Source organism: Bombus fervidus, chromosome 13, assembly GCF_041682495.2.
Source record: "Bombus fervidus isolate BK054 chromosome 13, iyBomFerv1, whole genome shotgun sequence".
Lineage (NCBI taxonomy): Eukaryota > Metazoa > Arthropoda > Insecta > Hymenoptera > Apidae > Bombus > Bombus fervidus.
This window is the reverse complement of record NC_091529.1, coordinates 6,246,016-6,272,057: the sequence shown is the minus strand read 5'-3', so window position 1 is coordinate 6,272,057 and position 26,042 is coordinate 6,246,016. Positions and strand designations below refer to the sequence as shown.

Here is a 26,042-nt window from a genome sequence, read left to right as displayed (position 1 = left end):
TCGCTATGAATTTCCCCGAACAATCTAATACACACTTTCCTCCTTTATATCTTCTATAACCTAAATGGAATTTCGAAAAATGAAATGGCCAGGCGGAGTGAAAAAGGAATAGCAGGAGTTTGAAAAGCACAGCCTTTCACGGCAGCTTCGTTGCAAGCAAAATAGCAGAGTCGCAAAGTCGAAATTTCTCGCATAATTATTATACAACCGCGCGAGTCTCCTATGTTTCTAGTTATTTCAAACAGTTACCTTCATCACGTTACCTTTCAACGCCGATGATGTCGCGAAAAAGTGTATTTCGCGATTACTTATTCATATTTAACAACTTGCATAGGAAATTTTTCAGCCGTGAAACGTTGGTCTGCGACCAGTGCATTAACAATATGTACCAAGCTATTAACATGTATTACACTGCGCGCGTACGTGTTTGTACAGAGCGCTTGTGTAACGATATGCAAGCGGTTGTTAATAGTTGTCGGATTTATCGTGGGTAAAACTGTTGTCATTGAAGGAGCTTTTAAACGCGTTTGTTAAAAGCGGTACAAGCGGAAACAGTTTAGTTGCAAATACTCGATGTATAACGTTCGCCGAAATCGTAGAGCCAGATTCGTTTGAAACATTCATTCCTGCGAAACGTGGCTGAAAAGTGGCAATCACGTAGCTTTTTACCCTATTGAAATATTTCTGTAAGTTGCTGAAAGGTCTCTATGTGTTTTTCTTTTCCTTTTTCTTTCTTTTCGCCCACTATTTCCTCCTCTTCTCCTCTTTTTTTCTTCTGCTGGTTACGTTCGCCGTTACCCGCGTCCGTAATTTTCACGAAAAGCGGTGCCACGGTGATAAAACGTCTGGCGAAAAATACTTGACCGCGCGTGCACCGCGAATACTTGTGCTCTCACTGGCTTGAAACACGCGCGACATATCAAAGAGAAAGGAAAAATTGCGTCGTGTTGATTCGCGAGAACTGAGTTTTTTCAGGCCGAGTAGTTTTGCCGAGCGCGAAACAATGCAAAGTCTATTTGCCGTCGGGACATACGATAAAGTAATTTCGTTATCTTGTGTTTGAATTCATGCTCTCGAAACGGAGAACTTTGCCTGGAAAGAGTAAACAGCAGTCAGTGTCTTGACTGCTTGAGAATATTAATTACGTCGCACATTTTACTCTCGAACAGACAAGCTGCGACGCGATAAAGATGATAAAATTGAAGCCATACACAGAGTGATCGATGAAAATAGTCGTACGCTCGGTGTCGTACGTTTTTAATCAGTTTCGATGTTAATTCATATTTCTAGCTTGTCGATAATGTTTGTATTAGATTTTGCATCGATTATCAGCAGCGTAAAGGAAAAAGAAACTTCCTATACGTCACGAGTGTTCAGTGTTAAGAAGATTTGTAGTAAAAATATCATTATTGCTCATTGGCGATTAGAATGCTCGTATGATATAACTCGTATGAGTTTCATTTTTCCGTTTATAAAAAGCGTTACGAAAGTTTCTGCGAACGTAAATGTATCGTGTGTAGAAGTTTAGAAATATCTATTCTATCCTGGACAAGCTTTTATTTCATATTGATCAGAATCGATTTAACAGAAACTCTAAGAAATGGAGATTAAACAATAACTCTGTTCCAAGAATTCTAGAACCGACAATTCATATCAACCTGTAACGAACGAAACAAGTTAATCATTAAGAATGTGCATTGTACGATGTGTACATTACTTAGACTCAATACACGCTGTTTTGAAGGAACTACGCGCAATTGAACTTTTATTCGGAAAAACGTTTCTTGCACACTAGCGTAATATACGTAATATCTCTTTGAAGATTGTTTTTATTCCCGTTGGGGAAACATTGCTCCTCGAACAGAAAATTACAACGCAGCTACTTATTACGTTTTTCCACTTTTTAACAGCGTTGGTCCATACATTTTCTTAATCTACGCGCGAAATAAAAATTCCACTTACCGCGTGCGCGTCGCAGCTCATTTGGAGTAGCTATAATTTCCGCGCGATTTAACGTTTCATTATACATTTTAATTGCGCGTTTCACCGGAGTTTGCATCGCCGCCATTGTCACGTGTGTGGCCGATGCTTCGTGAAAACAGGACCTTCTATCGGCAGAAATGTAGCAACAATGGCAACCGCATGGGTAAACGCACTCGCTGCGAAAATGGAACAATGATCCGTGAAACGTTGGGCCGGAACTGGTCTGTAACGTCCATTCTACCGGCTCTGGCACGATTTCGGGTCGCCGTGCGAAATTCACGGGGCGAAATCGACAAGATTCGACCAGAGCAGTTGCATGTTGCATATGGGATATCCAGGAGCGATGATTTTGCGCCAAGAAATTTAACAAATACTCACCGTGGTATGCGGTGTACAAAAATTGTAATAATGATTATTCGATGTAGATCGTACTATTTGACGTTATAATGAGTCTGTAATTAAGTACGTCATGTAAGCGTACATCAAACTACGTAGAAATCTAACCGCAAATAATATTTTGCAAAATCAGCTTGCTCTATCATTACAGCCGTAACACGTTCTTGCTCATCGATTCTTGTTGAGCAATGTTTGTCACTCATTAATTATGGGGAATCTGAGAATCTTGTCATTTAAATCACCTCCACAGCACTTGTATAGCAATTTAAAAAATATGGTTCAAACCAACCTGTGATTATAATTCTTTTGTGTCGAACAGTTATTATATCGCAGTGAATATAATGTATTTCTACCACAAACTGCAATCATGGGACACTCATTATTTTTTAGTCAAATCAGGATTTCAGTAGAATGAAAATACATAAAAATCTAATCGCAAATAACATTTTGCAAAATCGGCTTGCTCGTTCGTTGCAGCCGTTACACGTTCTTGCTCGACAATTCTTGTTGAGCAGTATTTGTTACTTTTTAAATATGGGGAATCTGAGTAAAGATACATTCAATTCTAATGTCCAGTTAAAGAATTTCCTTCTTTTCTGCCGACGAACAATTTAAAAAATATGGCTGTGACGAACTTGTAGTTACAATTGCACTGTGTCGAACAGTTATTATATCGCAGTGCTATGTAATGAATTTCTGCTACAAACTGCTACATGGGACACTCATTATTTTTTGTCAAATCAAGATTTCAGTATAATGAAAGTACATGAAAATCTAATCGCAAATAATATTTTGCAAAAGCAGCATGCTCGTTCGTTACAGCCGTTACACGTTCTTGCTCGACAATTCTTGTTGAGCAGTATTTGTTACTTTTTAAATATGGGGAATCTGAGTAAAGATACATTCAATTCTAATGTCCAGTTAAAGAATTTCCTTCTTTTCTGCCGAGGAACAATTTAAACAATATGGCTGAGACGATCTTGTAGTTACAATTGCACTGTGTCGAACAGTTATTATATCGCAGTGCTATGTAATGAATTTCTGCTACAAACTGCTACATGGGACACTCATTATTTTTTGTCAAATCAAGATTTCAGTATAATGAAAGTACATGAAAATCTAATCGCAAATAATATTTTGCAAAAGCAGCATGCTCGTTCGTTACAGCCGTTACACGTTCTTGCTCATCGATTCTTGTTGAGCAATGTTTGTCCTTAAATATGGGGAATTTGAGAATTTTGTCAGTTATACTACTCTGGCGACGTTATCCGTAGCAATTAAAAACGAATGGTTCAAACCAAACTGTGATTATAATTCCTTTGTGTCGGACAGTTATTATATCACAGTGCTATCTAATGTATTTCTACTACAAATTGCTATATGGGACAGTCATTATTTTTTGTCAATTTCAAGATTTCAGTATAATGAAAGTTCATGAAAATCTAATCGCAAATAATATTTTGCAAAAGCAGCATGCTCGTTCGTTACAGCCGTTACACGTTCTTGCTCATCGATTCTTGTTGAGCAATGTTTGTCACTCCTTAAATATGGGGAATTTGAGAATTTTGTCAGTTATACTACTCTGGGCGACGTTATCCGTAGCAATTAAAAACGAATGGTTCAAACCAAACTGTGATTATAATTCTTTTGTGTCGGACAGTTATTATATCACAGTGCTATCTAATGTATTTCTACTACAAATTGCTATATGGGACAGTCATTATTTTTTGTCAAATCAAGATTTCAGTAGAATGAAAATACATGATAATCTAATCGCAAATAACATTTTGCAAAATCGGCTTGCTCGTTCGTTGCAGCCGTTACACGTTCTTGCACGACAATTCTTGTTGAGCAGTATTTGTTACTTTTTAAATATGGGGAATCTGAGTAAAGATACATTCAATTCTAATGTCCAGTTAAAGAATTTCCTTCTTTTCTGCCGACGAACAATTTAAAAAATATGGCTGTGACGAACTTGTAGTTACAATTGCACTGTGTCGAACAGTTATTATATCGCAGTGCTATGTAATGAATTTCTGCTACAAACTGCTACATGGGACACTCATTATTTTTTGTCAAATCAAGATTTCAGTATAATGAAAGTACATGAAAATCTAATCGCAAATAATATTTTGCAAAAGCAGCATGCTCGTTCGTTACAGCCGTTACACGTTCTTGCTCATCGATTCTTGTTGAGCAATGTTTGTCCTTAAATATGGGGAATTTGAGAATTTTGTCAGTTATACTACTCTGGCGACGTTATCCGTAGCAATTAAAAACGAATGGTTCAAACCAAACTGTGATTATAATTCCTTTGTGTCGGACAGTTATTATATCACAGTGCTATCTAATGTATTTCTACTACAAATTGCTATATGGGACAGTCATTATTTTTTGTCAAATCAAGATTTCAGTAGAATGAAAATACATGATAATCTAATCGCAAATAACATTTTGCAAAATCGGCTTGCTCGTTCGTTGCAGCCGTTACACGTTCTTGCTCGACAATTCTTGTTGAGCAGTATTTGTTACTTTTTAAATATGGGGAATCTGAGTAAAGATACATTCAATTCTAATGTCCAGTTAAAGAATTTCCTTCTTTTCTGCCGACAAACAATTTAAAAAATATGGCTGTGACGAACTTGTAGTTACAATTGCACTGTGTCGAACAGTTATTATATCGCAGTGCTATGTAATGAATTTCTGCTACAAACTGCTACATGGGACACTCATTATTTTTTGTCAAATCAAGATTTCAGTATAATGAAAGTACATGAAAATCTAATCGCAAATAATATTTTGCAAAAGCAGCATGCTCGTTCGTTACAGCCGTTACACGTTCTTGCTCATCGATTCTTGTTGAGCAATGTTTGTCCTTAAATATGGGGAATTTGAGAATTTTGTCAGTTATACTACTCTGGGCGACGTTATCCGTAGCAATTAAAAACGAATGGTTCAAACCAAACTGTGATTATAATTCCTTTGTGTCGGACAGTTATTATATCACAGTGCTATCTAATGTATTTCTACTACAAATTGCAATATGGGACAGTCATTATTTTTTGTCAAATCAAGATTTCAGTAGAATGAAAATACATGATAATCTAATCGCAAATAACATTTTGCAAAATCGGCTTGCTCGTTCGTTGCAGCCGTTACACGTTCTTGCTCATCGATTCTTGTTGAGCAATATTTGTCACTCCTTAAATATGGGGAATTTGAGAATCTTGTCAGTTTTACCACACGCACCGATGGTATCCCTAGAAATTAAAAACGAATGGTTCAAACCAAACTGTGATTATAATTCTTTTGTGTCGGACAGTTATTATATCACAGTGCTATGTAATGTATTTCTGCTACAAACTGCTACATGGGACACTCATTATTTTTTGTCGAATCAAGATTTCAGTATAATGAAAGTTCATGAAAATCTAATCGCAAATAATATTTTGCAAAAGCAGCATGCTCGTTCGTTACTGCCGTTACAAGTTCTTGCTCATCGATTCTTGTTGAGCAATGTTTGTCACTCCTTAAATATGGGGAATTTGAGAATCTTGTCAGTTTCACCACTCTCCGCGAGGGTATGCCTAGAAATTAAAAACGAATGGTTCAAACCAAACTGTGATTATAATTCTTTTGTGTCGGACAGTTATTATATCACAGTGCTATCTAATGTATTTCTACTACAAATTGCTATATGGGACAGTCATTATTTTTTGTCAAATCACGATTTCAGTAGAATGAAAATACATGATAATCTAATCGCAAATAACATTTTGCAAAATGGGCTTGCTCGTTCGTTGCAGCCGTTACACGTTCTTGCTCGACAATTCTTGTTGAGCAGTATTTGTTACTTTTTAAATATGGGGAATCTGAGTAAAGATACATTCAATACTAATGTCCAGTTAAAGAATTTCCTTCTTTTCTGCCGAGGAACAATTTAAAAAATATGGCTGTGACGAACTTGTAGTTACAATTGCACTGTGTCGAACAGTTATTATATCGCAGTGCTATGTAATGTATTTCTGCTACAAACTGCTACATGGGACACTCATTATTTTTTGTCGAATCAAGATTTCAGTATAATGAAAGTACATGAAAATCTAATCGCAAATAATATTTTGCAAAAGCAGCATGCTCGTTCGTTACAGCCGTTACACGTTCTTGCTCATCGATTCTTGTTGAGCAATGTTTGTCACTCCTTAAATATGGGGAATTTGAGAATCTTGTCAGTTAGACTACACTGGCACACCGTATCCGTAGCAATTAAAAACGAATGGTTCAAACCAAACTGTGATTATAATTATTTTGTGTCGAACAGTTATTATATCACAGTGCTATCTAATGTATTTCGACTACAAATTGCTATATGGGACAGTCATTATTTTTTGTCAAATCACGATTTCAGTAGAATGAAAATACATGATAATCTAATCGCAAATAACATTTTCAAAATCGGCTTGCTCGTTCGTTGCAGCCGTTACACGTTCTTGCTCGACAATTCTTGTTGAGCAGTATTTGTTACTTTTTAAATATGGGGAATCTGAGTAAAGATACATTCAATTCTAATGTCCAGTTAAAGAATTTCCTTCTTTTCTGCCGAGGAACAATTTAAACAATATGGCTGAGACGATCTTGTAGTTACAATTGCACTGTGTCGAACAGTTATTATATCGCAGTGCTATGTAATGTATTTCTGCTACAAACTGCTACATGGGACACTCATTATTTTTTGTCGAATCAAGATTTCAGTATAATGAAAGTTCATGAAAATCTAATCGCAAATAATATTTTGCAAAAGCAGCATGCTCGTTCGTTACAGCCGTTACACGTTCTTGCTCATCGATTCTTGTTGAGCAATGTTTGTCACTCCTTAAATATGGGGAATTTGAGAATCTTGTCAGTTTCACCACACGCACCGATAGCATCCCTAGAAATTAAATACGAATGGTTCAAACCAAACTGTGATTATAATTCTTTTGTGTCGAACAGTTATTATATCGCAGTGCTATGTAATGTATTTCTGCTACAAACTGCTACATGGGACACTCATTATTTTTTGTCGAATCAAGATACCAGTATAATGAAAGTTCATGAATATCTAATCGCAAATAATATTTTGCAAAAGCAGCATGCTCGTTCGTTACAGCCGTTACACGTTCTTGCTCATCGATTCTTGTTGAGCAATGTTTGTCACTCCTTAAATATGGGGAATTTGAGAATCTTGTCAGTTAGACTACACTGGCACACCGTATCCGTAGCAATTAAAAACGAATGGTTCAAACCAAACTGTGATTATAATTCTTTTGTGTCGAACAGTTATTATATCACAGTGCTATCTAATGTATTTCTACTACAAATTGCAATATGGGACAGTCATTATTTTTTGTCAAATCAAGATTTCAGTAGAATGAAAATACATGATAATCTAATCGCAAATAACATTTTGCAAAATCGGCTTGCTCGTTCGTTGCAGCCGTTACACGTTCTTGCTCGACAATTCTTGTTGAGCAGTATTTGTTACTTTTTAAATATGGGGAATCTGAGTAAAGATACATTCAATTCTAATGTCCAGTTAAAGAAATTCCTTCTTTTCTGCCGAGGAACAATTTAAAAAATATGGCTGAGACGAACTTGTAGTTACAATTGCACTGTGTCGAACAGTTATTATATGGCAGTGCTATGTAATGTATTTCTGCTACAAACTGCTACATGGGACACTCATTATTTTTTGTCAAATCAAGATTTCAGTATAATGAAAGTACATGAAAATCTAATCGCAAATAATATTTTGCAAAAGCAGCATGCTCGTTCGTTACAGCCGTTACACGTTCTTGCTCATCGATTCTTGTTGAGCAATGTTTGTCACTCCTTAAATATGGGGAATTTGAGAATCTTGTCAGTTTTACCACAAGCGCCGACAGTATCCGTAGCAATTAAAAACGAATGGTTCAAACCAAACTGTGATTATAATTCTTTTGTGTCGAACAGTTATTATATCACAGTGCTATCTAATGTATTTCTACTACAAATTGCAATATGGGACAGTCATTATTTTTTGTCAAATCAAGATTTCAGTAGAATGAAAATACATGATAATCTAATCGCAAATAACACTTTGCAAAATCGGCTTGCTCGTTCGTTGCAGCCGTTACACGTTCTTGCTCGACAATTCTTGTTGAGCAGTATTTGTTACTTTTTAAATATGGGGAATCTGAGTAAAGATACATTCAATTCTAATGTCCAGTTAAAGAATTTCCTTCTTTTCTGCCGAGGAACAATTTAAACAATATGGCTGAGACGATCTTGTAGTTACAATTGCACTGTGTCGAACAGTTATTATATCGCAGTGCTATGTAATGTATTTCTGCTACAAACTGCTACATGGGACACTCATTATTTTTTGTCGAATCAAGATTTCAGTATAATGAAAGTTCATGAAAATCTAATCGCAAATAATATTTTGCAAAAGCAGCATGCTCGTTCGTTACAGCCGTTACACGTTCTTGCTCATCGATTCTTGTTGAGCAATGTTTGTCACTCCTTAAATATGGGGAATTTGAGAATCTTGTCAGTTTCACCACACGCACCGATAGCATCCCTAGAAAGTAAATACGAATGGTTCAAACCAAACTGTGATTATAATTCTTTTGTGTCGAACAGTTATTATATCGCAGTGCTATGTAATGTATTTCTGCTACAAACTGCTACATGGGACATTCATTATTTTTTGTCGAATCAAGATACCAGTATAATGAAAGTTCATGAATATCTAATCGCAAATAATATTTTGCAAAAGCAGCATGCTCGTTCGTTACAGCCGTTACACGTTCTTGCTCAGCGATTCTTGTTGAGCAATGTTTGTCACTCCTTAAATATGGGGAATTTGAGAATCTTGTCATTTAAACCACATGATGAGTCATCTCTGCAGCAATTTAAAAAGTATGGTTCAAACCAACTTGCGGTTATAATTCTTCTATTTCAGAAAGTTATTATATCGCATTGCTATGTAATGTATTTCTACTACAAATTGCTACACTGGATGCTCCTTATTTTTTTTAATCAATCCATTCGTAAGTGCAACTTGATTTAAAAATGGATTTCTGATCACATTTATTCCATGAAAATTTTGTAACCCCATTCTCAGTACATATTAGGTCCGTATCCGGCGAAATTGTAGGGAGAATAAACGATTTCTGCATGTCACTTACGAAATGACGGAAAGATCGTTCTCGGCATTGGCGTTGTTTACTTGAATGTTTCCGTCTGTGTCTAGATACCACAGTAAGTACTCGAGATACTTGAACCGAGCCAGGGAGTTGAGAAAATACTAACAAAGATTTGATAAACAGACTTTTACTCCCGTTGGAGCCTTCGATATCGAGTTTCAGGAAAACTGCATATTATATGTCTCGAATCAATGCCGCGCTGTGAAACGCTAAAATGCGAAGACGGGTTGACATTGGTTTGCGAACGTAACCAGCGAATTTTGATTTTGGTGTCGAATCGAAATCGAGATTTTTCTTCTCATTTAGATGTGGTTCAGTTGAATGTGCGTAAAAGGCACCGTGTGATTTGAAATCTTCTTGTCCGATACCCCGAATTTCTAGATTTCTCTTTGATATTTCGCTCATTTCTCCAAATGTATTGTAACATTAGAAAAATACAGTTGGGTAGAAAATGAGTACCGAGTACCTGGAATGTCGGACTATAATTCTTTAGGTACCTAAATTCCCGTATTTAATTGTACCTCAAGGTATCTAAATTTTTGTGTAATTTTATTGTTATCTATCTAAATCGCCAAATATTAAATTCCAACATATTCAAAATCTCAGATACCTGAGTTCTCATACCATGAATTCTTAGGGTTGAAATTTTTAATATCCCTAGGTATCTCTAAACAGAAATTTTCAACCAAAACTGTCACACAACGTTTCGTTCTACGAGCTCTGCTGCAATTTCGTATAAAATTATTGCAAATGCAAGTAAAATCACGCAAGTAAATCGACAAGACTAAACCAGCGCAGTTGCTCGTTGCACATGGTGAAACTTCTCCTTTCTACGGGATCTAAGCGCGACGATTTGCCGCGGCGAAGAAAACCGAGTACGGCCGAACTCTGTTGAACTGGCACTCGCGTGAGAAAGACTGAGAAGGAAGGAGTCGCGCGACGTACGGACGTGCGATCGTACGCGCGTGTTCGATTGCCAGATTTTTCCTTCCGAAGCAACCGATCTCCATCGATATCCATTCAGTGAATCCTATTTAAGTGATACGAGAGGGCTGTATCGAGTTGGATTAACCAGGGACACATCGAACCGCTTAGATGCCGTTTCCAGTTCGTTACCTCCGACACGTGAGCGTTCACTTTTTCTTACTTTCTAAGAAAATGCCGCGTTATTCCTCAGCTGTCAATCAAATTCACCTTTTCTCGCCGATACGAGGCTAGTTCCGTGTTGTTCGATCGACTTAATGGAACGAGGTTATCTGCGTTCTTCTGCATCTATTTATTTGCCAAATCGGTCAACTCTACGGAACAGAAAGCAGAGAAAATTAATGACATTGTGCGAGACAAGCGTCAAAGTGCTTTGACGTTAAAATGAAAAAAGTCTCGACAAATGGAGGTATCGCGTCTTAGCCTGTGAACGGCTCGTACGATGAACCAGAGACACGTTCCTCTGATTTTGTCAGACTTTTTACAAACGTTCACAGAGAAAAGTAGGCATTTCCCTCATTGCTCGATTAACGATTTCGTAAGTCAAGCATTTTTTATCAGGCCGCTATTTGGCCTAATTGATCGAGCGTAATTTAAAACGATTTTCATCCAGATGCTCGTGTATATTAGCAAATACGGGACGATTGTTTAATTTCAGGGAAGTTCCTGGGAATTTTATCGCGTCATTAGAATGGTAGTTGTACGCGTTATAATTTCGTGGAGAATTTCGCGATTGCTTTCGTATGCCAGGGAATTTCGTATCGCGTCGTCGTAGCGCACGCGCGGTCGCTTACCTTTTTCGCGAAATAAATCTGGCAACCATAAGCAACGAGACAGGAAAAATTGCATATTGATATATCACAATTAAACGATATACGTATTTTTTCTCGAAGCAGATAAATATAGTTCGTTCCTGCAAGTCGTCATTGGTTTTAGTTAGGTTTTTAATCCGTTAGGAATGTCGAAGTTACACGGACAAGTTAGTCGGGCGAAGTTGGTGTTGAAAATTCCTTTTTCCTTTTCTTTTTGTCTTTTAAGTTTACCGACGACGAATCACGAATAAAAGCAATTCGACGTTACGCGCAATGTCGATGAGAGTTGTATACCGTTGCAGGAATTATTGGACGAATCATATGAGAAGGCAGTCGTGAGATGCGAAGCTGTAAACAGTAAAAAATCACTTTGATCTTGCTCGAACTTTGTTTGAGTACGAATACGTTTCGCCAAACGATTCGGATTGCTTTCGCATCTTTCTTTTTTTCGTTCTTTTTTTTCTTTTTGGAACGACGATCGTTATTGAGTATCGATTCGTCGTACTAAAACCCTCTACTCATTCCCAGCTGGCGTAAACATCCTGTATTTTCAATTTTCTATTTCGTTTCTCGCTACTGCTTATTAATATTTTATGATTTCTCGTTAATCGAGAAGCTCGCGATAAATCGAGAACATCGCCGAATTTTTCAGTCTCGTAAACAACAATACATTTCATTAGTCAGAAGTTAAATTCGTAACGTGGCCTTTTTAGTCTCTCTTACTGATTACAGTATCTTTATTTTCATCCGTACCGAGAGTGTCATTGACGATACCAAAGTATTATTTTGTTTACTTTCGGAGAAAGATCAACGTGCACAAGGATTACTTTCGTTGCGAGCTGTTCAGTTTTTAATAATACTACAAAACGTGCAATCTCACGGATTGATCCGTTGCCATTTCCTTATTCCGTGTAAGAATCGCGTAATTTTATCCTGTAACAGCTACCACGGGCTTAAATTACTCTCTAACTACTGTGCGCTTCAAGTGACGTCAAAAGCCGCAGGACAGAGCTATGTATATTCCGTGAAACAGTGGCTTCAACCTCTTAGATTAATTAGGTAGCTTAATTTTTCATTTCACGTGAAATCTCGTCCAATTTGCGCGAGTTATTCGAAAGTTGAACGGACGAAGAGATAAAATCGCCGGAGGATTTAAAATCCTTTGAAATAATCGGCGGCTTAAGTTCTCCGCGTTATCCGGAATTTCATTTAGCTTGTTAGGATCATTTTCGACTAATATACCTGCGAAACTTTATATCCATGATCCTTATCTGTCGACTGTTTATTCCTCCAATGATTAACGATCGATCCTTTCGTTTAATTAGAAACCTCGAAACTCTGGTAAACGCGTGTATAAAGCAATATACAGAACCGTCTACGAGTATTTGAACGTTCAAAACTTTATATTATACCGTTTCGCGTTAACTGCCGTTGCTATCGATATCTACTAGCCGTATATGTTTGCCATTAATAACGTCAGAAGTGAAAATTGGATGAAAGAATTGCGCTCGAAATACATTTTACGTTATTTGCAATGATACAGACGTGTTCATCTTCGGTCGATTTGTAGTAACAGTATACGCGAATCTCATCAAAATATACAAATTAACGACGAAAGAGTAATTACGAGCAACACTAATCACCTTCTTGGCCTGCAATTAACCTAAGAAACCTAGAAACCTAAATTAAAAAACCTATAGATAATGTATTTTATTACTTGCTATATATCTATTTATATCGCTTAAATTTGCAACTTAAATATCACCGATTATATCAACACCGGAAGTTCCCGTCTTAATCTTTCCTGTAATCGTCTTATCATGTTCCTTCGTAGCATCGTCAGTGAAACTTCAAATTGTTTTCAACGATAACATGCGCTTGATATGTAAAAGCTTGCTATGGCAAGTGTTGGAACGCTTTCGCGGGCCACTGTACGTACACTGTACGTCCGGTTAATAAATAATTGCTCGATCAGCCAGTGCTTTTCATACCCTTGACACCGAATCCGATAAAACGATTACATGGAAACAAGTCGTAAACGCGAACGAGGGGGAAAATACATGTTACGTGAAACATTCGCATTCCTGCGAGACCGCGTTGCAAACTCAATTGATAATGACGCCATGGGATACGCGTCTCCGGATAGACAACGGTTTTCACGCTGTTCGCAATTCGATTTTCCGATTCTATGAGAAAAGAAAACATCGTGGAACCCTCGTGTGTCTCGTTTGCATGTAACACCGAAGCTTATCGAACGAAAAGTTGCAGCATTTCGTGCATCGTTTCCGTTTTGAAATTGGTTTGGTTTGCGAATCTACGCAATTACATATTGAGTTGCGTTGGTTTCGGTAAATGCTGGAATATCGGTTTTTCGTGAAATTGCCGGTGCTCCGATTGTCCGAAATTAGAGTCGAACGAAGAAGCTGTACAGCTAATCACACGGAATAATGCGATATACAAAGCGAATTATCGAAACCAAAATATGTAACGATGTTGTGGATCGAGTTCGGTTAATTACAGGCCGATATTTATGATAGGTACTTTGGCTGACCAGATATATTTTCAAAAAACGGGTATTATATCTCGCGAGCACTGGTGGGATCAAGCTCAATATGTATTCATGAATCCAAAGTTATTTCCAATACGAAAGTTTCGCTCCGTGGAAGCCGTTTGATAGTCGTAAGAGATCATGTTCCGTTCTCTGTATTTAATTTATTTTACATAAGCAGATTCGAAAATGGGACCTGTAGGAAAATGGCATATAGAATTCTGCTGTGTACTTTGACATTTCCGAACATGGAATCGAAAGATAAGGCGTTGTATATTATACACATTATGTATGATGTACGTTTCAATTTTCTTCGAGTTTGACGTCCTAAATAAAAAGCTGCGACACCATGAAAATGAGAAATCACATCGTTAACGATCCTTTCGTATCTTCCTCGAATTTAAGAAATTTTTCTACCATAGAAAATGATTCGAAGATTCCTTGCAATGTTCGTAAGCATTGGACAACTCCTTCAATTTGTATTTTATCCGATTTTCGTTTCTATTGGAAGAGTAGCTGCTGTGGAAAAAATCTTTTTCTAACAATTGTCCTGTCATATCTGCTCGAACTTGCGACATTTTCTATCGATAAAAAAGTACGATTCAATTAAGAGCGATTCAATGAACTAGAGTAACATTTAATCACGAAGTGGAGTACTTTTATTGCACGATTATGCAACGACATTGGAAAACCAACGGGGTATCAGAGTTGCACCTGGAACCGGTCCCGTTCGTCAGGGTCGAATTTACGGATTGGGCAATACTTGCATGTGAAAGTCGTCAAGGTTGAGATGCGAACACTGCCTTTAGAACGACGACGATGCATCGAGCTACGGTACTGTTGCAATCTATTCTTCCATTGTTCCTCGATGCTATCTGTACAGGAAAGAAAAAGAAAAATGTAAAAGGAAGACCACGCTGATATTAGAAGCATGCAATTTCTGTCCCATTCGTGGCTCACACGTACCAGTCTCGTGAGTTAACTCACGAGGCTTAATGACACTTTAATCGACGACTGCACGTAGCGTGCCATTATTTCAGTCACCTACGCTTCAACGTTTTAAAATACAATTTTGAACTTTGCATAGAACGATCGAACTATATAACGAAACCCCGTTGCTTTTTAAAGTAGAAAGAACGAGAGAATGTCGCGAAGTTTAGACGCAGAAAAGCGTGTTAAAAACGCAGAAATTATTCGTATAATTCTAATGGTGGCATTATTTGATCGTTACGTTAGTTTAATTCAATTAATACTAATCTGCGTATGCTAATCAATGTTATTGCTATATCTGAAATATGATAGGAAGATGGTCCAAATCGAATTACGAAAATCCAAATCCGATATCAATATCAAAGATAATTTTGACGTAGCATTGGTGAAAAACCTATTGAACTTAGTAATTGCTGTCTCATTTCGCAAGAGACTGACTCGTCACGTTTCTCACCTGTAGCATTCTACCATTTACCATGTTTGATGTTCACTTTATAACTTTATAATGTCACGGCTGATTGGCGTCGAATCTCCTTTGCAAGATCGTCGTAGCAGGAACAGAATTTAATAATATGCAAAGTCATTCTTAGCGTGTCTTTATTGGATCGAATAATCGTTCATCGCGGATCCAGCCTGATGACTAGAGCGTCCTAATTATTCGTAGTCATCGATAGCGAGTAGAGGTCGTGTTATTATGTGTACTTAATGAGTAATTAATGCAGCAGTGTAATATACCAAAAGATATATTCGTGTATAATTATCGTATGTTCAGGATTATGTATTAATTTGTAATACCATATTTTCCATATTGAAACGCTTACGGCGATGATCGAACGATGAAACCTATTTTACCTGAAAGCAAAATCGACTTCCTACTGCTTCTTTTTCCCCCCATTACTTTATTTTCTTTTTTTACTCGTTGAAACGTGTATTTGCTGGAACGCGCGTCAATTTAGAAATTTCGACAGACTTCCGTTGAAATAAACGATCGATTTATCGTGACTGGGCCGTATTCAAAACCAATTACTAATCGAGCACCGTGAACATTTGCACCGGGAACTTCCACAATGCTGCCGGTTGAATGACCTGGTTCGCATCGGCGTAAAAGAGGTATTAATCTCCGAAGGGTGAGCACATCTCCTCGCATCTTCGTTCGCTTGGCTGGCTTTCACTGGGAGATAGGCATAGGCACTTAATTGCATCCTTTCTCTTCGCGATGTTGAATACCGAAGCACCTACTTACCCGTTCTTCGTACGCCAGTTCCACGACGATAGGTGCGTTCCTGTATCAATGCCGTCTGACCTTTTCAACTCGGCGTCTCAATAGTGAAATTGCACGTACCAACTTGCCGTACCTTTGTAACGGTATCCGTAGAAATAGGATTCCGGTGAAATCCGTATCGTAATGATTTTTGCGTCTGTTTACAACCCTTTCACATCCGACGTTGCGTACAGACAATATCGCACTTTAACGAGTCGTCGAGTATCCGAGTCATAAACGCGTTTGTTTTTCGGTAACACTGGTCTTCAGTTTCAACGTACTGTGCTCTTCCTTGTGAAAATATCGAAGGAATCGTGCTTTTGTGTTATTTTATTATTTTCTTAGTAATCGATAAAAAGACGTTTTTCTCGGAGTTCAGAAAAGGCCAATTTCTCCGGAAAGGCGAGATAGTTTAGTTTCTTAGAAAGTCCAGTTCTTTAGTATCTATGTATATATGTTTCTAGATACATGAGTTGTCTGATAACCAAATTTTCATATATAAATTTCTAGAGTACCTGAGTTTTCCATACCCGAGAAGCCGGCAATTTTCCGAGTACCTGTATTTCGAACGTACCTGATCTTCGGATAACCGAATTTTCAAGCAGATACTTTAATTCTCGGTTACATTCCTAGACAAATGAATTTTTCTTCAAGATTTTTATTAGGTCGTCCGGAAAATTTCTTTCGTTTTATGAAGAAATAATGGATGCACAATATTTTCCGTTTTATATCATTTTGTCGAATTACGTATGATCTATTTTGTTCTATCAAAATAAAGATCACAACGTTCGACGAATTAGCTTTCGTGTTTGTATAAAGATGCGTCGCTGTAAAAGACGTGTCGGTAAAAGAAAGACACTTTTCGGGACAAACTAATAACTTTCGAAATGTTGAATTCTAGAGTATTTACTTAAAATCTCAGGTACCTGAGTTGATACGCGCCGAATTTTTACTGTTAACACACTGCAATAGTAGGTTGGCGACTAAATTCATAAATGTTTGGTCAATACCGGTTTCCAGTATAGTTCGTATACCGAGTTTTCCATTAATTCTGCACAATTTGCCTGGAAATAAAATTCGCTAAAACGATCCGTTTTATTTACTTCCGGCCGATCACGCGATACGTTTCGAAACGCAAACTCTAGGAACCTTGGGAACAGTTAAAATCGTCCGAATTAAAAGAGACCGTCGTATTAAAACGCAGCTCGTTCCCGCTAATATTTTTATATAATTGGGAATATTTTAATGAAATTGATTTACGGCTAGAGTTTGCTGCTCCCGCCCGACCTACAACTTTCGTAGTTGCCAGAGTCCAATTAAAATTCTGTAATTACGGTAACTCGGGGTTCATTCATAATGATGTGCGCGTATCGCGTAGATCCGCTACTTTACTTTCTCTCATCTACCTCCTTGCACCGACTATATACATACTTCTTTTGCTTTAATCAACCGCGTAGATATATATACGTTTATACTGTTGTGTGTATGTGTATATATATATACTGCCTTAAAACCGAGATATTTTTCTCTCATCTTTTATGGACAACCATTGTTCGAACAGATATTTCTCGATTTATAAATCGCTGGGGCACAATGCGGCGTTTAAAATATATTTAGAGAGGAACGGTTATAACGCAGTCGGAATGAAAAGAAAAATCGCAAATCGATACGCGTTTACGTCTGCGAGGATTATATCACGCGTTGAATTAAGGCGCGTTACCATTTTTGCGAAATACGCGGTGATATTTTTCACGACGTGTCCTACCAGAAACCTGCTCCTTTGTTAATTAAAACGGCGACAGAAATAATTCACTTGTACGATTGCTCGTATAGTTCGTAGAAGAATTGCCCGTTCAAACATTGGTAATTTCATTTGCAATGAAAAAAAGCAATTGCGGACGATGATTTTGATGCGAAAGACCAAACGAAACAATTTTTCCACAACTTTTCCCCGACTGTTGTGAATAGATTTATATTCTTGTTTATTTTAGATACATCGGAAAGTTTCGTCGTTGTATTTTATTTGAATATTTACAATTTGATGTTTGGATGTCGATAAATATTTGTTTCAATCGACAAAATCCTGAGGTATTCTGGCAACGCTACTACCGCGTACAATTCAGTTAATGGCATATTTTTTAACGAAAAGATAATTTCAGGAGCTTCGTAACGATAGATGTTTAGACGTTTAACAAAATGTTTGGCAAGAGAGGAAATTAGATATTGATTTGCGTAACGAGAATTATGTTGCGGAAATACTAAAAGATACCTAGAACGAATAATAGTTTTACGTTAATGGATTACGACTGATAAATAGCAATTAATTTATACGTTATAGGAATTAATTTATAGATCGATTGGTAAACACTTCAGTTAAGCAAGTCGACTTTTCTTTATCAGAGCAAAAAGTAGACAAAACTTGTCGATCGGTTCAATAAATTTCTTCATAGATATTTCATAGAATCTCGTAAGAAGGTAATTGTACGGAAAAAAGTTATGTCTCTTTTCTTGCGTATTCGAATCCCGTTACCCTTTTATGCGACGGCCCGATAAATCTCGACGACCGGTGCTCGCGTAAATCAGAAAAAATGGTTAGAAGCACTTTAAAGGTGGCGACAGAAAGCATCCACCGGTACTCGTATCGATCGTTAACCGGTCGAATTTCTTCCAGCCTCGACCAGAATATCGTCTCATCAGTTTCGATAAATGAAATTTACTTGCGCACCTTGTGATTTTCGAGATCGTTTTATCCTCAACAAATCCAGTCCTTCTTTGCCATCTATCCATAGAAACTCAGTTCGCGTTTTCTTTTTTCCTTTTTTTTATTTGATAGCCACTTTAAGATTCACAGATTCAAGATTTTTAGTATACATCCATATCTTCATAGACGGAGACCTGTTAAAGTTACGATCGAATTTCATACAAAGAAACAGAAAATACAATACGTAAAACAGCAGGACTTTTTAGAAAAGTAGAACACGGTCTTTGTGAATTAGGTACCCGAAGGAAAATGAATCGTTTTAAAATGCTTCTACAGTAGGAACAAAGAATAACGTCACTTTTTAAGAAACTTTGACACAATGAGGAATCGTGGACCTTGCGGTTACAGTTTTGTAAAAAATCTATGAAGCAGAGAACGAATTATTTGAACACACTATATAAGTATACACATTATATAAGAATATTGTAACAATTTTGTAATTTTATATGACAAGATAACGGCAACGGTAGTACTTAGGGGAGTTTAATTAGGATAGCGAAGAACCATTAGCTTCAGGTAACTTACATATCCACGTCAGAATACTAAATCAAGAAATTACAATGAAATTATATAATGAAACCTTTCGAAAGATATGTTCAAAAGGATTCGAAAAAGAATTTTGCAATATCAATAAAAAGATCATAGATTCTAAGAGTATTAAAGCAGAAAACCGGTTGTCAGGGATATTACAGATAGATCACAAGTTCGGAATAAAACGAGTCATTTTAGAAAATTATTTCTATAAATATTTGAGGATCCTGTGACGAATGATATCGATGGGTGGGAAAAGAATAATCAGTTAGGAAGTATCATGTTGGAAAATACCACTGCCATTCGACGTGTAAAGGATTCAGCACCTGTCAATGGTGCTCAACAAAATATAGAAGAAAAAAAATCATCTGCACCATTTTCAGGAGATTTAAATAATTTGGACAATGAATTATATATAGATTCTGAACATTTAACTTTATGGCAGCATCCAATTACCACATTGAATTATTTTTTCCGAGAACTTTTTAATAATATATTTAGCTTAGGGAGAAAGGCATTGCATTACAAAAAGACAGTATGGAGCATAGTATCAATAATTGTATTATTTCTGATATTGAGTAGAATTTCTGGTCCACATCAACAGATATTGAAAGCATGGGAGACAAAAATAATTTGGTGGTTATATTGGATATATTGGACTATACCGACTCACGCGACGTAACAACCGCGAACATTCGATACCGTTCCCCTTTACAAGTCGAAAAGGCAACAGAGATGAAGTTGCCTTTAGAAAATAATTATTTTGTTCGGCGAGATTCTGTTTAATGAAAGGCCTTTTTCATCCATACGCGCTGCTAATGGGCTTCCTTGAGAATGGATGAGCCCGCGGGGAGAGGGAAATTTAATTTTGATAAAAGAGGCTTATAAGTACGGTGTTGAGGATCGTTTAACTTGCACCGTTAAAGACATACATTAGCCTGTTACTTCTCCAAGAATATAGAATCCAAAGGGCGTCGTAATAACACCAGCTGGATATTACCTCACGTTCCAACCATATATTTCTTATCGTTCTTCCGGAGTGGTTGCGAATCCTCAATTATGCTCGTAAAACTTTTATACCTATCCATATGCGCGATGATCCATCCTGCTGCTACGAACGATCGTATTCGATGACAATTCCTCTGACAACAGACTACATTGAGGCTAAAACTGAGTTTTCCGTCTTTCAATGTGACAATCGTGCCACGGAGCATGATATCATTTAACATTTTTATAATCGGTGTGTTATTCTCTTAGCTCGATGTTGTTAATCTTCAGTATTTTCACTTCTCTAGCATATTCGTTGCTTTGTTGCGAATATCTGTAAGTTCAACACGGATGAAAGTCTCTTTGGAGACGTTGGTTTGATTAAATCGTTAAATCCAGATTTAAGGAATATCTTTGTTGAGGATTTTGTATCTTAATTGCCGAAATAATGGTATAGGAACACTAAACTCATGCTTCGAATTTATATTAGAATAATTACATATTTATTTGATTAACGATTTCAAAGATATTCATCGATACAGTTTACATTCCTTTGTTTTCGAGATGCCGCGCACATACATCTTCCGCAAAGTGATATTCGCATACAAGTATCACTACTACGCAGCTAACTTAGTCTAGAACATAAAATTATATGTATCTCGATAATCTTGATATTATGTGTGTTGTATTATTTAATTATATCCTTATTATATCTATGGATGAAAAGGATGTACGAATAAAGAACGGTATAACGCGATTTTCGATTGTCTTTTATGTAGGTAGAATAAAATACGAATACAAAGAGACTGCTGGATGGTACGGTAGGAAATTCTCCGAAAAATTGATCGTCTAGTCATTTGACATTTGTTTCAAGTGAATTATTTCGGGAATATTCGCGACTAGATTCGATATTATACTAGAAACCCATACATGTATAGAATTGAAATTTGTTGAAAAAGTAATTGGGTCATGCCATGCTATCTCGCTGAGATTCATAGATCATGTTACGTTTTTCCCAAGTTAATCACTTCAATAATATACAGCGGTTGAACGAAATAAAACATTTTACGGAACCGTAGAGCTAACATTTTTCATCTAAAAGCTAGGTTCCACGAACGTGACACTTTATATCATTGCTCTCTGTACGAGTGGGTTATAGGTTCTTTGACAAATTAATGTGGAGGAAGAATATTGTGGCGGATGGAAGATTGAACCACAAAGAACTTCCCTCGTCTCTATTGTGTCGAATAGGAAATTTTCTGCTTTGTTCTTTTCTACAAAAATTAGGTTTTCTCTGATTCAAGGAATTTTAATGGAATTTACCTGTAATGAAATAGTCGGCGAATAGTACGTGAAAGGGTGAAGGCTACACTCAAAGGCGGAACGAGAAGTGCTGATTTTTTTTCTTTTTTAGAATACCCGGGGAAATAGGGAATTTAAAAACAATTTTCATGTTTTAAATTGCATATTATCGAACGTAGATTTAAGTCGTTCCGAAGCTTTAACAAATTTTGTTCAAATAATAATTCTTAGTAATTTCTTTTACCGAGTAATCCATTTGCACGGAAATTTGTGTACGCGAGCTACGAACGAAAATAGGAAATACGTATTTTTCGAATTTTTTCATCCAATAATGAAACTTTGACGAAAATAGTAATCGTAACGTAACGCATGAAAACATGCGTCTCTATTTCTAAAATAAATAACGATAGTTATACAAGAGAAACAGATGTAAATTATCAGGTAACGACTTTTGGATGAAGCTGTACGTGGCTGTGAGATTTCTGAAGATCCTACCGTTTTATTATACTCTTTATTACACGAGCTTCGCAGCACGATTTCATTTTCCTTCGCTACCCGTAAATTCTCCAACGATCCTTCGACCGCTTAAAAAATACTATAATCCCCACGAGGGGATAATCCGCGTGATTTATCGTGGCGGATAAATTTTTTTATCGATCACGACAAGTGTAAGAATGCCGAGAACTAAATGACCTATCGTAAGACGAGTTGGAATATTCGCGATGGGAAAATTCTAAGAGCAAAGTATCCCACTTTGTCACTTATCTACCTCTAAGCAAATAATTCAGAAATATGGAAACTTCAGTACGCGAATATTCTGAAGATGAGATTTATCAATTTCAGTTCATCGATGTAAGACCAGTTTTGTCAATTCCCAATAGCACAAGCGTCTGTACTTTGATGTCTGCGAAAGAGACGACAAATTTTTTAAAAGGATACCGTACAAAGCTTAAGACCAGTAAACTGCATTCTTTAGTCACTTAGTAACTCGTTGAAGTATATGTATGAGTATAATGCGTATAAATAACGCTGGAGTCCTGTTTCGTCGAGTAGAGTTTCTTCGAGAATCAAGTTGACCTACTATGCTTATCCGTCTCTGCCGAATGAATTATTCAGAAATATGGAAAACTCGGTACGTATGTAAATATTTTGAAAATCTGCAGATTTAAGACCAGTTTTGTCGACGCTTAATAACACCAGCTTTCTTCGATGTCTGTTTCTGAAAAATTTCTGAAAAGTAAAATCCCCTACAAAACTTAAGACCAGCCTTCACCAAAGAACAAACTTCATTCACTGAACTCTTAACAACTCGTTAAAGTACGCGAACGTTGAAATTTTGCCTGCAAGAATTAAGCGACGCGTATCACATAGACACACGTAGACCAGTCGAAATACTCGCGATGGGGAATTGTAAACGTAAAGAATCCCTCTGTCACTTATCCACTTCTGTTCAGCCGTTTCTACTATTTCTCTCACGAAACTCTCGGATATCTAGATTTATCGTGGTAGCGTTAGGAATACTCAGGTGAAAGGTGCCACCCTCTCACGGTGGCTTACTCGCGAACAACCAGTCATCCGGACGAGTATTCGGATAAATCTATGTACAAACGAGGAGTTCGTAGAGGATCAGAAATCCTCTACATTACAGACAACGTAGGAATATAATTATCTTTCGTGCAGATAAAATTCCATTTAGGCGATTTTATTTGAATTACAATCTCTTTAGCGACGAATTTAAAATTGAATTAGTTTAATGGCTTGCTACATGGGAACGAATTTATCAAAGTTTGGAAAGGATCGTTATTTTCTATTTTACTCCGACAAGAATGTACTATGCAAATGGGCGTTCGTTTGTTTAAATGAACTATTCAAAGGATTTTAAACATTTATGAATATTTATTGTGTATTGTATCGTATAGTATATTGTATATGTTTTCGTATTTATAGAAGCAGTTGATTTCTTTCGCTGCCTATCTTGTGTTTCGCACCGTATCGTATTAAAAACGTAAGATACGGTATTAGACTGGCGAAAAGATATATTGTTATTTATTTGTGACGCATGCCTTCGTGATTACATCCCCATTCGCGATGTCTTATCTCACATGTTAACGTAAGTAACACGAAACTTATCCTCCTACGCTTATAATCTCGCTAAGTTAGAATTAAAATTAAAAGTAAACTCAGCATGGTGCTCAGCTTCAACTCAATTTCAACTTAAATATATCAAATACGAATGTACATTAAATCTGCTATTTTTGTCACGTAATATTCTGACGTATCCTCGTGGCATACGTCTTTGCCATTGTTCGAAACGAATCCCATAGTTTCCAATTAATTAGTACGTAGCCGAAGCTGTTACGATCGGGCGATTAAATAATCGAATAATTGAGACTGTGATCCATCTGTAAGTCTTCGTCTTCAGCCTTCTCTTCTGTTTTCCTTTTCTTGCTGTCAATTTCTCCGCTGCATAGAAAAACATTTATTATTACACAGCTAAGAAAGAATTCCATTAAAAAGAAAACCGTGTGCATTCTCGATTTGTCATATAAAAATTGCACGCTACGACTCAAACGATGATTATTCCAGGCGAATCCTCACGTCCGTTCTTAGAATTACCCGTTGCATTCAAAGTTGATCGCGCGTGCCGCAACCCTTAGGCCATCCTCACACAGAATCAGACGGATGAATGGAATGGAACGATCGCGGTTCACCGCACGAGTGTCGATCGATCCTGTCGCGAATGGAATCGCAGTGGGGTCGGTGCAATCGTCGTAGAAATCGAAACGTTGGACGCTTCGCGGAGTTTCCGCTTTTGCTTGCGGATGTGGCTCGGTCGGAAGAAGTTGACCGGTTGTTCGTTTTGCTTTTCGCGGTAGAGGTTCTTCACCCCTGTCTGTTCTGCGAGTTTTCCTCGCAGAGGCGCCATAGACGTTGCGAGGAAAATAACAAAGAAGACGATTTTACTATTTTTTATTTATACAAAAGAATCGTCTCGGTGGATTTTCAAAATTGACACTGTTTTTGGGTAATGACGAGATTACGAACTATATTGTTACTATTTGTTTAATTTCGGCCTGGGAATGGATTTGGCTTGCAATTCCCTTCATTCATCTTTCCATATCGCAGCTGCCTTACTGTCTGCTCCTTAAAAAACAAATAAAATTATATATAGCTGTTTATTTTCGTCCGAATTAATTAGAATTATTTACGTAATAATACGTTTATTATTGTAGCGCTTTAAAAGTCGATAGTATTCGTATATGATGCAAGGAACAAGAACGTGATCTTAATCGTGTAAGTTCGTTTCGTGTGAACGTGGCTTAACGTAGCTTTCATCTTGCCCTGAAATGCTTTCCATGGTCGAGGAAATGCACGAATGAATTTCTCATCAGGGAAGTTAAACGTCGCGCTGAAAAGATTCCAAAGGTAAACACGAAAGAATACGAAGAATTGTTACCAGTCCAAATGGATTTTTTTTCCAGGTCAGGATAGAAGAAAAAAAGTGACACGTTTGTATCAGCGATAAGTAGCGAAACGATTTCATGCTTTCTTAGAAATAAGAAACGCAACGTTCAGAAATATGTTACGAAAGCGTTCGATTGGCCGCCATTTACCCTGTTAATCTTCCATAGTTGTATCTTTATCTTTATTTGATTGCGAGAAAAGAAATACCGATTGATCATCCAACTAATAATTTCCCATTCTGATTTAAGAATTTTGTTGTTACTATAGCGACAAATATTATCAGTTGATTCAATCGATCGATCAACCCTCTTTCCTTGCACTTTTGCAAATTTTTCACAGTAAACTACATATAGCCACTTACTTTTGTCAGACTATATGTTAGTTATAATTGGACTGCGGACTTTCGTACGTTTGCAGGAAATTTGAAAATGCCAAATTGCACAGAACAAGGTATAGCGTTTTCCACGATACTCTGTAATACTTAAATAAAACGATTTCCTACCTAGAAAAATATAACTTTGCGTAAACATCCGTGGTTTAATTATAATCGTTCGTATCGATGACATCTAATTAACAATACCTTTCTTCTGCCATGTACGAGGAAAGATTCGCTTCCACGCTACCAATCAAATTCTACCTGTCTCCGAAATCGGTATAACGTGTCTAATAATTAGACGATTAATACCACGAATTGTTCGATCCACAAACTAACAAATCACAAAACCGTAAACGACGAAGCATCCTTAATCCTCGTCGTAAACCTCGCAACACCATTTGCTCTCTCCTTAACATT

General features: G+C 37.0%; 1 protein-coding gene across 3 annotated transcripts in view; it reads left to right on the top strand.

Moving 5' to 3' along the window:
* The window catches only part of LOC139993526 (venom dipeptidyl peptidase 4), a 317,337-nt gene that overhangs the window by 18,228 nt on the left and 273,067 nt on the right, over positions 1–26,042 (top strand). Inside the window, exon 1 of one of the 3 annotated variants that reach the window (XM_072015335.1) lies at positions 10,539–10,733. The exons of the other annotated variants lie outside the window; for them this stretch is intronic. Coding sequence (XP_071871436.1) covers positions 10,704–10,733 — 30 coding nt within the window. The 5' untranslated portion in view covers positions 10,539–10,703. Of the gene's footprint in view, positions 1–10,538; positions 10,734–26,042 lie in introns of those variants that run through there. 3 annotated transcript variants of the gene reach the window in all.